Here is a 17,139-nt window from a genome sequence, read left to right on the forward strand (position 1 = left end):
AAAAGAGATGAAAACAAACAACAACGAAAACCAAACAAACAGAGATGAAAGCAAAATCCTAAAAGAATTCATTCGCCTTCTCAGTAATCTAGCCTTGTGAATTCTTAAGGCGTGTTAATCCTTAGAAATCAATGATATATGAACAACTCTCTGAGCCTCAGTTTCCTCACCAGTAGAATGGGATAATAATAGTATTTACTTTATTGGATTGTAATGTATTAAATGAACTGGCTGTACCGTAAATACTATATAAGCTTGTAAAAAAAATAATAAACTCACAGTTGGTGCAAAGCATTTAGTGAAATAAGCTACTTGGCAGTCTGTGTAGAGAGCCACATGATAATGTTAAGCTCAATCTAAACCATTTTCTTGAGGAGGACACGGCCTGGGCAGGCCGGAGAGTCAGGATGAGGTGAGGTAACATGAGGAAGGCAGATTACTAGAGAGCCTTCCACCTCATGTGTCACTTTCTAATTTTAGAAAGCTGCTAGCTCCATCCCAAAAAACAACTTGTTGTGGAGCATGGGGGAGGGAAGTGAAATGATTCATCATTTTAATAAATGCAAGCATTTAATCAACAGTTATTTGACAAAACTCTACTGTTGTTTTTCCAAAAGAGGTTGTTTTATCAATATGGCCTCCTGGTCTATCCAAACATCAGTTCCAAATAGAAATATCTTTGACCTACCGCTACCCATAGGGAAAGAGATCTTAAACACTGCAAATAAACTGAAACACTACTGAATTCAGAGAGATTTAAGAGTACGGAACTAGAGGTTTCAATGTCTGTCCCAAAATATCATGGGGAAAGAAAAGAAAGGCTTTTGTAATACTTTCCAACAATATAAACTTTGTTTTATGTATTAAGCACCTAGGGTATGCACAGCCTATTGCATCAAGGTGTCCAGAGCTGGCAGACACAGAGAGATTAAAATAGATTCAAGGATCTCAGATATTCAAGCTAGATTATCCTGTGTACTGGCCTCTATGTTGTGGTAGGGCAAATAGCAATATTTGTTACTTAAATATACTTTGCTTGTATATGTGGAGAAAATGGGCAGGTTCACATCTAGGCAGAGACACTTAAAATCCTAACAGGTGCCTGAGCTAAGAAATCTTCTTTAAAGGCTATTTTGAAATTCAAAATTAAGTAACTTACCCCACAAATGGCCTCTGGAGATTTCCTCACATTTAGATTTAATGGAGTGTGACAGACACTTGTAAAAGTGTTGTTCTTGGGGTTATGGCTACAAAAAGTAGATATAAGCCAAAATTAGAACTGTACTTTATCCAAGATGACTGACTATTCTTAAAGGCGGAGTCATTTTTTAAATCAAAAATATAAAACCTAATAATTAAATTCAAGATTTTCCAGGCAATGCGTCTTAAAGAAAACAAAGGCTAATCAAATAAATTCAACCTATTTAACTTAAAGACCAAATTTAACTGGAAACGATCACTTAAAAACTTTCTGAAGGAATAGAAAAGGATTCTGAAATTATTTAAAAGAAAACGTTTTAAAGCTTCACGCATATTTATGGAAATTACACTGTTCTGCACAATATTTAATAATTTGACATGAGGTTGTAGTGGATAGATTTGATCTTTTCCTTATAAGAAATCTGAAATTTTCTACTTTCTGTCCATTGCATAAAATCCCATCTTAGGTCTCTGTAATGATTGTATGGAAGTTTGTATGGAAGTAAAAACTTTTGAGAAGGCATTTCTTGGATTTAACCCTGGAGTGTGTGATTTGAACCTCCGCTGCTTGTTAAAAAAAAGATAAACACAACTCAAGAGGTGGTGGGAAGAGGTGTCAAACACTTACGCATGACAGTATGGCTTTTTCTCGTGACTCACAAAGTTATTAACCGATAGCAGCATCTTGCAAATTTCACAGTGAAAACATGCTTTGTGCCATATCTAGAAACCAAACAGAAAAGATTTAGCAAAATTACCTTTTTTTTTCAGACTCAGGATTCTTAATATATTTCAGGGTAAAAAAAAATGAGCTTTAGTGATAAAATGGCGATAAAACACACACACACGGCTACGATACATAAATGAATTTAAAAAATTTGAGGCAATACAGGAGATGTAGCTAGAAATGGGTAGAAATGAAGAAAGGTGGGGAAAGCATCTTATTTTGGTGGTTTAAAAAAACCCACATGTGAGAAGATAAATCCATATGTGAGAAGATAAATTTCTCATGTTTGTTATGATTCCCAAAGGCCAAGAAAAGTCTACTGACCTGGTCTAGACAGCTGATCTTCTCAGCAGGGTATACTCCGTACCCACACCTGGAGCAAGCCTGCACATTCATCTTGAAGTCTGAAGAGAGAAGACAAAGATAGGTAACAAGTAAGAAATCCAAGGAGAAGCCCCAGTCTAGTTGTTCAAGTCTCCCAAATCCCGACCCCTAGTAAATTTCTGTGGGCACCCTGACCGTTCAGAATCCAACTTCCACTTTCCTCCGCTGACCTTCTAGTTTGAAGTCAGCAGCTGGATGGTTTTTAAAGCTGCCACTTACTCAAAGGGCTATTTTGGCAACTCGCTCAGCACGCATGCGTCTGGGAAATAAGGTGGAGGTACTCCTAGCTGACATGCTTCTCTAAATAGAAAAGTGAACTCACAACAGCATCACGTTTACGTGGATGACCAAATCCTCGTGTATGATCAGGCAGCATGTAGCAGTTTAACACTAGCTGTGATCATAACCCAAGAAAAGAACTCGAAGGCAAACACCACACCCTCATCCAACGACCAAATGAGAAAGCTTGCTCTGTGAGGCCTGTGAGTAAAGCAGAAAGTCCAGCTCCCCCCGCAAAAGAAAATAAAACAGGATTGACTCACTCCACAGGAGGGTAAATACCATATCTGAAATTTAGCCTTGTCTATTAAAAATGTTTCATATTACTCAGCCATAAAAAAGAAATAACGCCGTTTGCAGCAACATGGATGGACTTAGAGATGATCATACTAAGTGAAATAAGGCAAAGAAAAAGATAAATACCATATGATATCACTTATATGTGGAATCTAAAATACAACACAAATGAACATATCTATGAAACAAAAAAAGACTCAGACATAGAGAACAGACTTGTGGTTGCCAAGGGGAAGCGGGGTAGGAGTGGAAAAGACTGGAAGTTGGGGATTCGCAGAGGCAAACTTTTATATATAGGATGGATAAACAAGGTCCTACTGTATAGCACAGGGAACTATACTCAATATCCTGGACAAACCATAAAGGAAAAGAATATGAAAAATATATATGTATATATATGTGTAACTGAGTCACTTTGCTGTACAGCAGAAATTAACATAACATCGTAAATCAACTACAATTCAATAAAACTTAAAAAAATAAATAAAGATGTTCATAAGAGTAGGACGGCAAACTTGTTAACATATCAATTCATGTGTAGCTTCTGCAAGAATGCAAAACTAAGAACAGATGAGAACTCTTTGAGTGCCGGCTTCTGTATGTTATCCGGGACCTTTCCAAGAAGTCCTTGCCTCCCAGGCTTGAAAGGGAGCAGCTTGAAGACAAGCTCTCTTCTTGGCTTTGTGAAGCCCCTCATTGCCTTCAGGGGTCTACCTAAATGTCACTTAAAACAGACCTTCCAGAAACAGCTTACAAAAGATGGCACCACACCTGTCCCCACCCCTCAGCTCACTGCCTTCTATGACCCTCCCCCTGCTTTATGCTCTTCACAGCGGTTACCACCACCTGACCCCTTAAATCTTACTATATCTACTTTTTTTTTTTTTTTTTTTTTGCGGTACGCGGGCCTCTCACTGCTGTGGCCTCTCCCGTTGCGGAGCACAGGCTCCGGACGCACAGGCTCAGCGGCCATGGCTCACGGGCCCAGCCGCTCCGCGGCATGTGGGATCTTCCCGGACCGGGGCACGAACCCATGTCCCCTGCATCGGCAGGCGGACTCTCAACCACTGCGCCACCAGGGAAGCCCACTATATCTACTTTTAAAAATTATCCGCCTCCTCCATCAAAACATGAGTTCCATCAAAATAGGAGCCTTGGTCCTTATTGTCCTTTCTGTATCCCCAGTGCCTAGAACAAGGTCTGATATGGAAAAGGGGCTCAACAAGTATTTATCAAATCAAAGAAATCAACTTAATACTCACACCAAAATACCTACAGGGGACAGAGGTGAAGCCATAGGTCACATGTCCCATCTGAACCACTCCGTGCCAGCAATCTGTCATGAGGCAATCAGTACCCGGCATTGCCAAATATTATGATTTTTCCAGAAAAGCCAGATATCTGCATCTGCACCCGAAATTCTCTCTTTTGTAAAACACTGGGAATAAAACAATAAAACAGAAACATGGGCAGTACTTAGACGGCAGGCTACCAATTAGTGATCTGTGGCCTAAAGAAAAGGCTCTGAGGAAACTCTGCTGGAGGGACCCCAGGTAGGGCAGAGAGAAATCAGTGGTGCTTTTGTGTTGTGTTGGGAGAACCAGGGGAGGAGGCCACAGAGCGAGTGAAGAAGAGCAGCGTTGCCATGACACTGAGAGGGTGCAATGTGAATTCCCCCACAGATGGAGAGTGGGCATAGCGCTGCCTTCTCAGCAGGGGAAGAAGGCTCTACGTAGGGGCTGTAGACCCAGGAAGACTCCCAGGCTGAAATGTGATACAAGGCAGTCTGAACAAAGGGGAAGAGCAAAGGCAAAGAACTAAGACCTATAGGTTCCCCACACGTTTTGCTCTGTGTGGGATTTCTCCAGCCTTACCTGCACCTGGGCTGGAAGCCCCAGTAATCACAGAGAAAGAACTCTGCCCCCATCCAGAGGGATGAGGAATCGCAGCCAGATTTCCTTTAAAGAAAAAAACTACCTAACACTCCTCTAAGGTTGTGATTGCATCGCTGCTACAAGTTCTCGGTCACCCTTGTGGAAACAAGGATGGCCCAAATGAAAGATGTTAAATTTGACTCCTACCATCACTTCTGCTTTTAAAAGGCACTTATTATGTATCAGAAATAGTGAGGAAAAACAACCCCGTAGAACTGGAAATGGGACAGTTTAAGGACCTAAAATGAACCCTTGTTGCTGGCAAGAGACACACAGCCCTCATCTGCTTGACAGACCTTGTGGATGGTCTTCCCTGTGCCCAGCTGACCCCTCTCGCATCCAGTAGAGCCCCTCCCCCTTGTCACAGTGATTACATGAGGTCCTCCAAGCCTCAGCCAATGAGCACACATGCTCTTCTGCCCCCCGGCATCGGTTCAGCCAATGTGTGTTAGCCTGGGTTACCCAAAAAACAGAACCTGGGGCAAAGGCTTATGTGCAAGGACTTTATTCAGAAGTATGGTCCCAGGGAGCAGAAGTAAGAAGGCAGGAAACGGAGGGGGGGAGAGTCAACACGAGGGTCCTTTCCCAGAGAAGCCACCGGACACTGGACCTCTTGGTCTCTTTTTCTAGGGTTAAGAGGAAGACTCATGCTCTACTCATGTGAGTTTGGAAAGGAAGCAGAAAACAATGATATGGGCCAAGGCTGGAGAAACACAGGAAATACAATTAGAAGAGAATATCATTTGGGTCTAAAGGGTCAGTACAATTATTATAGAGGGAAAGTTCAAAATTGTTTCTTCCCTTTCACATATCTATGATTTTATTTGTTGGTACAGTGATAATCCAGCCTCGGAGCAATACATTGGGAGTTCCCATGCCAGTCTACACTACAGAACTGAAAAAAGAAAGTTTTCCTTCAAACCGTCTTTCTACCTGAGCCAGCAATGAAATCCTGTGTGCAACACATTTTAACAATTGCATGATATAATTTATGGTAGAACCTTCTTGTGGATGAAAAATTCATTATTTTTCTAGGCAACCTGATCCTGGTTCTGCCACTAGAAAGCTTGTGATGTTGGCAACCTCTCTGTGCCTCAGATTCTTTATCTATAATATGAGCAGAGGGATTAGTTGTTAAGGCTCCTCCACATCTAACACTGTTTCATCATATTTCAGGAATAACTTGCAAAAACTATTTTATAAATCAGATAAATTAAAGAGTAATTTATTTGCCTTACTAATAGGATTTTTCATTTATCCCATGATTCACAATTGAATTCCTTCAAAAAGTAAATTATCTTTGTGTCTAAAATAATTTAGTTTGCCTGATATTTTGCAAATATGGGTATTTTTTTAAGCGTAAGTTTATTATTTTTAAAATTTATCTACGGCTGTATTGAGTCTTTGTTGAGGTGCACGGGCTTCTCATTGCAGTGGCTTCTCTTGTTGCAGAGCACGGGCTGTAGGCGCACGGGCTTCAGTAAGGCTTAGTTGCTCCGTGGCACGTGGGATCTTCCTGGACCAGGGCTCGGACCCCTGTCCCCTGCATTGGCAGGCAGATCCTTAACCACCGCACTACCAGGGAAGTCCCACAAATATGGGTATTAAAGAGAGTAGTGCAGTCTGTCTTAGTCTGTTTTGGCTGCTGTGACAAAATACCACAGACTGAGTAGCTTATAAACAACAGAAATCTATTCTTCACAGTTCCGGAGGCTAGAAGGCCAAGATCAGGGTGCCAGCATGCCTGGGTTCTAGTCAAAGCCCTCTTTGGGTTGCAGACTGCAATTTCTCTCTGTGGTGGAAAAGGCCAGGGAGCTCTGTCTGGCCTCCTTTACAAAGGCACTAATCCCATTCACCAGGGCTCCACCCTCAAGATTTAAGCACCTCCCAAAGGCCTTACCTCCTAATGCCATCACTTTAGGGATTAAGTTTCAACATACGAATTGGGGGGTGGGAGTGGCACAAAAGGTCAGCCTATAGGGCAGCCATAGTGGAAATTGTGTAACTGTTTGTTTAAAATATTCAGGAATTCAGTATTCTAGCAGAAGTTAATAAATTATAATTACTCCCTTACCCTTGCCTGGGACCAGTCTTTCTTAAACCAGGAAAGTGTCCTTACCTGGTGAGATTTTACGGACAATATTGAAGTCTCAGTCCCAGAGGAGAGCAAATAAAAGACAAGATGTGGTTCTTGCCCGATGTCACACCACGAAGGTTCACTCCTTTCACTCGAGGCGTTGACAGTTTCACAGCCAACATCTCTGGTGTGAATAAAACTGTAATTTCTCCTCAGCTATTTACACCTCAGTGCGACTGTGTTCATTACCTGGTCCCCTGAGGAGTCTCCGAGAGCAAGGCCTTGGAGGCCTCAGTTGGAGGCCAAAGGTTGAAAAAGGACAAATGTGGGAGGGTGCGTGGGTGTTGCAGATGTGGGAGACGCCGGGGTGAAGTGGTGCTGGGGGGACTACACTGACTCTCCCACATTAGACCAAGTCACGGCCACGCACCCCGTGGCTGACACATGGGGGCACTCAATAAATAGTCCATGAATGATTCTGGCGCTACATCCAGGCCAGCAGGCCGTGTTAGGCACTGGGGACGCGCTCTGCAGAAAACGGAGTTAGCGTCCTGCTGCTCAAGGCTGAGAAAGGCACGCCAGGGACTCGAAGCAAGTTCTGCGAGGCGGGAGACCACGGCGGCTCCCAGCGCGGGCCCCTGGGCGACGGTAGCTCCTGCAGATGTGGGCGCCCAGTCCCCCGAGGGGCGCAACCCGCGCAAACTGGGGTCAGGGTCTGGCGGGGGAGGCGCCTTCGGGCCTTGGGAACTGGGTCCTGGAGCTGGTGTGGAGGCCGATGGCCAGGTGTAGACCCGGGCGGGCAGCAGCGGGAGGTCAGGAGCTGGGGGCTCCGACGAGCGCCCCATCGTCCAGAGCCGTGAAGTCGGCTGGGCGCGCTCTTCAGTTCGCCTGGATGGGGAGGCCGCGTGCGGCGGGTTTGCGGAGCGCGCTTTCCGGGTCACTCGAAGAGCGGTCTTAGACCTCTGCAAACTTTGCCCAACACGGTCTCCGGTGCCCGCGGCCAGCTTTGCTGAGGGCGCCCTCCGGCGATGGCGCGCGCGACAGTTGGCCGGCTGGGCTGGGCGCGCTCTCCCCGAAGGGGCGCGCGGTGGCCTGGTGGTCCTGCGCGCGGCCAACTTTACGGAGCCCGGGGTCCCGAGCTGGAGGCGGTGTCCGCAGCCCCGCCTGCCCGGTCCGTTTCCAGCCCCGGGCGACTCCTCCCCTGGCCGCGTAGGGGCTTTTACTTTCGCTTTCGTTCGAGCGGCCGCAGACTCTCGGCGGAGGGACGGAGACGGCAGCCAGCTCTGGCCTCCCGATCGCCCGGGGAACGGTAACTTCCGCCTCTTCCGCCCGCCGCCGCCCTCCTGCCCTGCCTTCCCCCGCCTCCTTCCTCCCTTTCCACCGAGCACGGTCGGTGGGGGCCCGGTCCCTTCGGGCTAAGCTGCCCCGACGGCCGGCGCTCAACTTAGGGGAAGAAGGCTCTCCGCCACGCCCAGCATCGCCTGCTTTGTTCAGCTTGTCCTCCCTTCCCTTCTGGTCCCCGGGCTTGGGACACCCGGTACTATTCGGGATTTGGAAAAGAAGGAGGGGTGGATTTAGGAGGGCGGGAGGGGTTCGTTCTCTCGCCTGGCTAAACTGCGGGGGCTCCCGTGTTGACAGCCCAGGGTTCCAGTCCCAGCGTCCTTGCCCGTCAGCTGTGGGGCCTTGGCCCTCTCTGTGCTTGTCTGTGAAATGGGGATAGTGTGGGCCCGGGCTGACGGTTGCCGCGACGATGGAATGAGGTGATTGTGGTGCATAGCAGTGCATCTGTCGGGGCTTAGCAGGCTACCCGTAAGCCGCTGTCATCTTTGTTCAGGTACCCTTATGCACGGCTCTTGAAGATTCCTTCAGGAAGCGGAAGAAGGCAGGACTCAGGCTGCCGCCTTTCACCGTTGTATTCAACTTCGCTTTTTGGGGAGAAGTAAAATTATATGTGGGTGATTCTGAGTCATTCGCAGCCTTTTCCCTTGAACTCCTGGGCTGGCCAAGGACGTGGCCCTAACCTTAGTTTACTTACAGGCTATTTCCTCCTTTAGGGTCTATGGCCTGACCTTCATCCCAGGTAGCCAGTCACTGCCTAGGTTCATAATCCATTTCTGCTTCCTCTTAGCTCTGTGGCTTTGGGCAGGTTACTTAACCTCTCTGAGAAAACTGAAGTTTCTTCTGCAAATACAGCCTCTTCGCAGTGCTGTGAGCATCAGGCGGAGTACTTCATTGCCCAGCAGAGCCCCCTCCCCCTCCAGGTGCTGGAGGTGAGCGGTGGAGGTCCCCTGGGCTGCTTCTCTTTGAGCCTTTTAGGAAGATTGTTTTCGTTGGGGCAAGAGTGAGGCACAAGTTGTATTATGTCACTTTTCAGGGGAAGCAGCTGCAATGAAATTCAGACCGTAGCTGGGAACTGATTTCCTACCAGATCTGTACCAGTCGCCTATTAAGCATGTATAGAAATAATCACTAGAGGAACTTTTTTTTCAGTCTCCACAAAAGCTGTTTAAAATATTAATGTGATTTTAAAATAACAGCGAGGGTTGACAGTTGAATGTTGTCTTGGTGTTGAGTCCTGTGGACGGTGGTGATAACAGGGAATACTTAGTGAACACTGAGACACCATGCTTAGCATTTTACATGCACTGTTCCATGTATCCTCTTAGCCATGTGTGACTTAGGCACCACCATTCTCCCGTTCGACAGATGAGGAAACTCAGGCTTGGAGAGGTTGAGTACTTTGTTCAAGGTCCCATGGCTGATAGGTGGAGGCACTGATTTAAACCCCTGGTCTGTGGTTCACCATAACTGGGTTCTCAGCCTCCCTCCTAGGTCCCTTTGGTTCTGTGGTCTGTCCCATATCAACAATTTATTCGGGGCCCTGAAGGATTAAAAATTTTTAAGTACATTTCAGTTGTGACATTTATAAAGAAATTTTGAGTGCCTGCCATGTACCTGGCACTTTTCTATAACTGGAACTATAAAAGGATGATTAAGATAATCTACAAATAAGAGTCCTAGTGGATAATGGTAATAATAATAATTAGCAGAGTGCTTACAGAGAGTGCCTGACACGGTTAATGCTTCATGTGTATTATACATTCATTTATTTAAAGAGAAGAGAGATGTTTTTAACAATTGAAACAATTGAATAAGCAATATTCCCTTGAATGGCTGACTGCCCTTTGCACCCTGAGCGTTACAGAGGGGACGAATGCAAGAAAATAACGCCAGGAACGCCCTCTCCCGTATAGCGGACTGAGACAGGCCTGCATTGTCTTGGGCTGGGAAGATAAGCAGAAATAAAAGGTCAACACCAAGTCTTGGCTTGACTGATATGATGTGACCGAGATCAGGCTCCCCACTCGGTCACCATCCTCGTTCTGGGTGAACTTGATTTCACCCAGGAATTAAGCCCAGTCTCATAGGAATAAGAAAGTCACTGAATGTTTAGCCGTACAGATTTAAGAGTAAAGCCCTAGCACTGCCTCGTTCTGGACGCACACTCTGGCAACTTGTTAGAAGGGACTCTTGCTGCCCTCCTGGACGGTAAACAGCACCAACCCAGAAAGATGCTGTAGGTTTCACACAGAAGACCCTTCTGGCCTAGTGTCTGCAGAGAAAGTTCTGGAGATCCTCCTACCACTGAGCCATAGAAATCAGCCTGCCGCTAAGTCCAAAGCTCCCTCCAAAAATCTGGGGGGGACGCGGGATTCAAACTGAGCCTCTCCGTCAATGAAGCATGTCAGGTGTTTAACGGGCGTGCAGTTCCCTGTGCCTCCCTCAGTTCCACCCTCACTGCTTCCGCTTCTCAGACCTCAGGTCAAACATTTCCTCCCCTGAGAACCCTCCCTAATTCCTCTGGGGCTAGGTCAGGTCCCCTACTGTGGCCACAAGTTGTTCATCCTCATGGCACTGATCACGGTTGTCCGTCAACATTTGTGCTGTTTATCAGTGCCTGTCTCTCAACAAGGCAGGACCAGGTCAGGTGTATCCCCGGCTCCTAGCACACACCTGGTGCCTTGGACTTCCAGGAAATTATATCTGTATATAATGGTCACACTGTTATATCATCATACTTCCTAGATTCAGTCTTTAAGATTAGCCTTAGCAAAAGACTCAAGGCTTCAACACCACATGTCAAATTTAGTGTCTTTTTCTGGTGGATTTTGTAAAACATTAACTTGTTAATTTTGAAAATACATCCGTGCTTTGCTAATAACATTCCACATTGAAAAGTAACTAAGTCTGTATAAAGGAAATGAAATAAAAATGACTGAGTGTTTTCTGCATGCCCGGACTTACACCCATCTCCTCTGGGGATGGCTTATCTCTGTGTTCAAGAAACATTTTGGGTCCTAATCAGAAAAATCTTACTGCCTCACAACTGGAAACAGGTTGGTGGCTATGACGGGGGGTTCACGATGTGTTGAGGAACAAGATAGCCATCGGACTTCTCATTGTCTTTGTAAAGATCCAGCTACAGGATTCGCCCTTCCTCTCACTTCTCCCCTCACTGCCCAGCTCACCCCTAAACAAGCTGCAAGGTGACGTGATAATGCCTCTCGGGGCTCAAGGACACAAGGTTGGCGTTTTGCCATCTTGGATACCTCCCCCCCAGTTGGATTCCTTCTGCCCACCTCCAAAAGTCATCGCTTGTGCTCTGGGGCACGGGGGTTCTGTGAGATAGATGCCATCTTGTTTTCCAGCGGTGTGAAAACATCCCTGGGTGAGCCTGACAGGAACACAGACCTGCAGCTGCCAACCTGGCCCACTGTGCGATTGCTCAGAGATTGAGATCAGCAGGAATTAGAGTCTGGAGAGGTTTCCCTTTGTTACTGAAGGCCAGTCCCTTTATGGGAAAGGACACAGGACTTGGTTTAGGAGAAACGACTCAAGGCTCTGCTTCTGACCAGCTGTGTCACTTAGCTAATTCTCTTCCCTCAGTGCATTTGTTTCTTCCAGCTTCCCACTCAATATTTATCTAGCAAATACTTTTTTTTAAAATAAATTTATTTATTTTTACTTTTGGCTGTGTTGGGTCTTCGTTGCTGCGTGCGGGCTTTTCTCTAGTTGCGGCGAGTGGGGGCTGCTCTTCCTTGCGGTGCGCGGGCTCCTCATTGCAGTGGCTTCTCTTGCTGCAGAGCACGGGCTCTAGGCGCACGGGCTTCAGTAGGGCTTAGTTGCTCCGCGGCATGTGGGATCTTCCCGAACCAGGGCTCGAACCCCTGTCCCCTGCATTGGCAGGCAGATTCTTAACCACTGCGCCACCAGGGAAGCCGGATCTAGCAAATACTTTTTGTGTGCCAGGGGCCTCTGCCATGATGAACTTACATTGTCGTGTTTGAACCAAGCAGTAAGTAGAGTGCAAGTAAACAAGATCAATAGAAGGGCTGTAGAGGGACTGGGGGAAGGGGAGGGAGTTGGTGAGGTAGGTGTAATCCAGGAGGACCTCCTGCAAAGGTGCCATTAAACTGAATTCTGAAGATTGAGAACTAGCCAGCTGGGCAAAGATGGCCTGTCCAGCAAACATTTGGGTGGTGACTACCAGAAAGGGAGAACCAGAAGCCCTGATGGACCCTGAAATGAGCATAGTGAGCCCAAGGATGCTAGGAGGCTGGGAGGCTGAATGGTGTGGTGGTGAGGAGTGGGTTCTGAGTGCCTGTTTGCCGGCTTCTGATCCAAGTCTAGTTTACTAGTTACTTAGCCTGGGACTAGTTACTAACCTTTTCTAACTGCAGCTTTCTCATCTGTCAAAAGGCAGTGATCATAGGGCTGATCTAAGAGCATTTGGGGGAGTGTTAAATAAGATAATGCTTATGAAACAATTAGCACAGCAAATAATAAGTGTGAGTTTCTATTCTTATTATTGCTATTTTTACTACTTAAAGTAAGGGAAGTAGAAGGTGAGTAGGGGATCCTACTGGCTGGTAGTTATCCTAGATCAGGGCTTGGCAAACCTTTTTTGTAAAAGGCCAGGTAGTAAATATTTGGGGCTTTTTAGGCCACATGATCTCTGTCACAATTACTCGACTCTGGTTGTGGTGGGAAAGTAGCCACAGACAGCATGTAAATGAATGGGCGTGGCTATGTTCCAATTTTATTTACAAAAACAGGTGGTGAGTACTTAGAGTGAAATTTTTAGCACTGAACACCTGTATGTAGGAAAGAAGTAAGATCACAAATCAGTAAATTCAGCTTCAACCTTATAAAATTAGAAAAAGGAAGAACAAGTAAAACTCAAAGAAAAACCAAACAAACAATAAAACAGGTGGTGGGCCATAGTTTGTCATCGACTCCGGTACTAGATAATGAAGACCCTAAGATCCAATGAGTTCAGTTTAAGATTTGAACTTTTAGATCGTAGGGATCTCGTGAAAATTCTTGAGCAGGAAAATAATTTGATGGAAATCTACTCTGGTAGAACCATGTAAAACCATCTGAAGCAGAAAGAGAACTTTACACTCCAGGTCGTTGTTGTTTTTTAACTGGGTTTGAGTGATGTCGGGCAAAGGATGAGCATCTTATAACCTGTCAAGAATTTAGGGGGAGTTTCTTGTTGTTACAGACTTTGACGAACCTTCCACAGTTTCTCATAAGCAGTGAACATTTAACAAAATCCTGAATGCTGGATCAGAAGCTCCCAGAGAGGCAGGGACTTTGCTTTCTTTGCCACTGTGTTTCCAGTCTCTGGAATGAGGCCTAAAATGGAGCTGGCACTGGAGCATTTGAATGAGTTGTTGGTGCAGCAGCCCTGGAGCCCAAATATGCGGTACTGGTCATCTCCAGGCTTAATTAAAAGCTATGTCACTGAATGAGTGTTATTTAAAAATATCATGAGGCCAGTGATGCCACTGGGTACCAATTTTCTGGTTGGTTTTTTTCCTTCCAGATGGCAGACAGTCAAGACCATATTGAGGAGCAGGGGGCTGGGGACTCAGCAAGCAATGACACAGTTGATGCGAAGCCAGACCGGTCCTCTTTTGTCCCATCACTCTTCAGGTAAGTTTCCTTCCTTGCTGAGTTAAAGAGGGACCCTGGGCCACTTCAGCCTACCACGCCTCTGCCCTCTCCACCCACCCACCCACGCAGAAGCGGACCTTCAGGGAAGGAGGTCTATGCTGTGCGTGGAAGATTTGCACAGAATCCTGCCAGCTGTGTGTGACAACACTGGGGTCCCCCTGTGCACTCCCCTGTCCCCAGGACAAGCCCAGGTATGGGAGAGCCAGGCTCTGGGGGGGTCTCCTGCCTGGCTGCTGTGTGTCTGAGTGGCAGCTGCCCAGGAGTGAGGGGCTGTCACCGTCGGAGGCGATTTGCCGCCAGCCTCCTTCAGGGCAGAGCATGGGCTGCTGCTGCCAGTGGGAACGGCCTTGGCTGAAAGGCAGAGCTGAAGGCCATGCGATGGGAAGTTGTAGGGTGGCACTCTGCTGATTCCTGCCTTTTCCTTTTTGGAGTTCACTTTTGAAGTTCTAAACTTTGCATTCAATAATAATAACAACAGCTTCATTTGCTAAGCTTCTGTATGCCAGCTCAGTGTTGCATGAGTCCTCACAATCAGTCCCAGGAGATGGTTCTACTCTTACCATCGTTTAACAGGTAGCTAAACTGAGGCATTAAGAGGGTTAGTAGGTTTGCCCTGGTGGCGCAGTGGTTGAGGGTCCGCCTGCCGATGCAGGGGACACGGGTTCGTGCCCCGGTCCGGGAAGATCCCACATGCCGCGGAGCGGCTGGGCCCGTGAGCCATGGCCGCTGAGCCTGCGCGTCTGGAGCATGTGCTCCGCAGCGGGAGAGGCCACAGCAGTGAGAGGCCAGCGTACCGCAAAAAAAAAAAAAAAAAAAAAGAGGGTTAGTAGCCTGCCTTTCTGGTGGCAGTTAATAAATGGCAGAGCTGAACCCAAACGGTACCAGCGCCACTCCCTTAACAGCTCTGCCGTGCTTTCTATTTAGAAGTAGGGCTGCAGGGACGTGGGAGGAGCCCCTTGCCTCCCCTCCTTAACCTTGGTCATGTGAGTGGTATTCCCTGGCAAGGGGCAGGAGCGGTCTGTGCGTCAGAGCATCAGACTTCTCCGTAGTGCCTACACCAAGCCCCACAGCGGAGGGACAGCGAGGGGGATGGGGGGTGAGGTTAGGGAGTGCTCCCAAGCAGTGTTCGGGGGGAGGGGGAGAGCTGGTGATGAGGGGCATCCTGGCTCCGTGCAACATCCCGCAGAGATTCTTTGGTCATATCATCCCAGACATGACTCGGAGAAGTGGGGAGGCCTCGGCATCCTGGATCCGAATTCCATTGGCACTGGTTGCCATTGAGGGTCAAAGATATCTGATGAGGTGACCAGAAAATACAGCTCCAATTACTGAAAACTTTTCAAAGCCATGAGTTCCAGTGGTCCAGGCTAAACCACTCCCCAGTGCAAACCCTTTAGAGCAGTGGCCTTCAAATGTTTTTGCTCACATACCCACCAAATAATGTAAAACTACACACCCCCTCAGAAGAGTTGCAAAGGATGTAGTAATATTTCAGTTTTCCCATCTCTCTGAGTATTCAGGTTAAGCAGGTTGCCTCTAAGTGAAAGAGAAACGGGAATCATATAATAGCCATTTCATAAGTCTTAGTTAGATGATGTGGCAGTTTCTATGTCATCTAAGATTTCAGGGTGGGTGAGAAGTCCACCCTTCTCCTCTCTAGTGGGAGATGGGGAACTGGGAAAGGGGAGGTGGTATCATATTCAGGCAGACCAGTTTTAGGAGAAATACAAATGGAAATTGAGGAACCGGCAATTCATTTACTTAGAATTGTCTTGTCTGCACCCCTTGGAAAATCTCTGAGTACCCTGGTTGGAGACCACTGCCTTAAAGACCCATCATTTTGCAAAAATAGGTGTGGTCTGTGATGTGGGTTTTTTTTTACCCCCTTAACTTCTTTAGAAAGGTAAATAAGCCTGGGTAATCTTCTGTATTCTGGTCCACTATACCTTTTTTTATAGTGTGGCTGGTATTGATGTCAAGCTACATATTATCAAAATAAACAGTGAATATTTAAATTAAATACTTGCAAAATATTTAAAAATTCCGTTTTATGAACTGCTTATTTTAGTTGTATGAATTGCAAGACATGATTGTTGAATTATTAAATGTACTTGAACTACAATAAATGTCAATTTAATGTCTTATTCATCTAGGTTGTGAAATGTTAGTTGTTTATTTTCTTTGCCTTCTCTAGGCATCTGACTCGTACCCACGTGTTAGATGGTACACGGGCCGTCTACCAAATAGGCAATCAATGCAAATAAAATTCAATCAGGATTTGCGACATACCCGTAAAATTTAGATTTTTCCTTCCTTTTTTTTTTAACTTCAGCAGGATAGAAGGTCCTTTCATCTAGTAAAGTATCACTGGCTTTAAAACTAATCACTTGAGATGCCATTTTTGGTCACATCCATTATTTCATTTATTCATTAAATACTTGCGGCCTGACAGAGAGCTTAAGTCCCTTGCACCAAATCCCATGGTTGTTTAGTGGCAGAACCAGGATTTGAACCTGTATTCACCTGCCTCTCAAAACCAAGCTCTCAACCACCAGTCTCTGTTGCCACCTTTATGTACCTGGTTCTGTGTTTGGCCGTGGCGCTGCAACCAGGGGCAAGAGCAGTGAGGTCGACGTGGCCCTTGCCTCACTCACGTTCTGGTGGGGAAGGCAGACATGGAACCAGTAACTGCGGTGTGATGACCCCCAGAGGGGACAGAGCAGAGACAAGGGGAGATGGGCTGAACCAGATTTTAGCAGGACTTGCCTGCAGGTCACGTAAAGGATTTGGAATCAATCCTAAGGACGGCGATGTCACTAAAGGGTTTAAGCTGTAGAGTGACTTGATCGATTACACCTACGGAAACCCACAAGACCACTGGAGCTGCAGCATGGAGGGGAGTGCACTGAGGAGGGGTTTGTGGTGAGGGGACATGAGTTAGGAGGCCATTGCTGCTCCCCAGGCCAGAGTGGATGGTGTAGATGGAGCGGGACCGGGGCTTCCAGAGGTGCCTGGGAGGTAGAAGCCACCAGACTTTGACCAAGTGGAGGGAGAGGGCCGACGAAGAGGCAAGTGGCACCTGCACCCCTGGGAATAGTTGAAGGCGGCTCGTGCCCACTGAGCCCCCTTGCTCAGCAAAGAGGTAAAGCCGTGTATATTTCTAGTGTCACAGTGACAGAACCGCACCAGCATTTGCTGCCTCTCAGTGTTCCCCTGAC

At 46.7% G+C, this 17,139-nt stretch overlaps 2 protein-coding genes across 4 annotated transcripts in view; one reads left to right on the plus strand and one right to left on the minus strand.

The window, feature by feature from the left end:
- NRAP (nebulin related anchoring protein) overlaps positions 1 to 7,339 on the minus strand; it is a 75,026-nt gene extending 67,687 nt beyond the window's left edge. For both annotated transcript variants that reach the window (XM_029244902.1, XM_029244901.1), the window contains exons 1-4: positions 6,941 to 7,339; positions 2,252 to 2,331; positions 1,829 to 1,923; positions 1,160 to 1,247 (exon numbers count right to left, since the gene is read on the minus strand). In XM_029244902.1, coding sequence (XP_029100735.1) covers positions 1,160 to 1,247; positions 1,829 to 1,923; positions 2,252 to 2,323 — 255 coding nt within the window. In that variant the 5' untranslated portion in view covers positions 2,324 to 2,331; positions 6,941 to 7,339. The remainder of the gene's footprint in view (positions 1 to 1,159; positions 1,248 to 1,828; positions 1,924 to 2,251; positions 2,332 to 6,940) is intronic.
- An 11-nt stretch (positions 7,340 to 7,350) lies between these two features.
- Positions 7,351 to 17,139, plus strand: part of CASP7 (caspase 7) — a 29,605-nt gene continuing 19,816 nt past the window's right edge. The window contains exons 1-2 of one of the 2 annotated variants that reach the window (XM_029244906.1): positions 7,351 to 8,207; positions 13,791 to 13,900. In XM_029244906.1, the coding sequence (XP_029100739.1) occupies positions 13,791 to 13,900 (110 nt within the window). In that variant the 5' untranslated portion in view covers positions 7,351 to 8,207. Of the gene's footprint in view, positions 8,208 to 8,265; positions 8,436 to 13,790; positions 13,901 to 17,139 lie in introns of those variants that run through there. The other variant, XM_029244907.1, reaches the window with a different exon arrangement.

The sequence above is a fragment of the Monodon monoceros genome, unplaced genomic scaffold (assembly GCF_005190385.1).
Source record: "Monodon monoceros isolate NGI ecotype Baffin Bay Population unplaced genomic scaffold, NGI_Narwhal_1 Super_Scaffold_4, whole genome shotgun sequence".
NCBI classification, from domain to species: Eukaryota; Metazoa; Chordata; class Mammalia; order Artiodactyla; family Monodontidae; genus Monodon; species Monodon monoceros.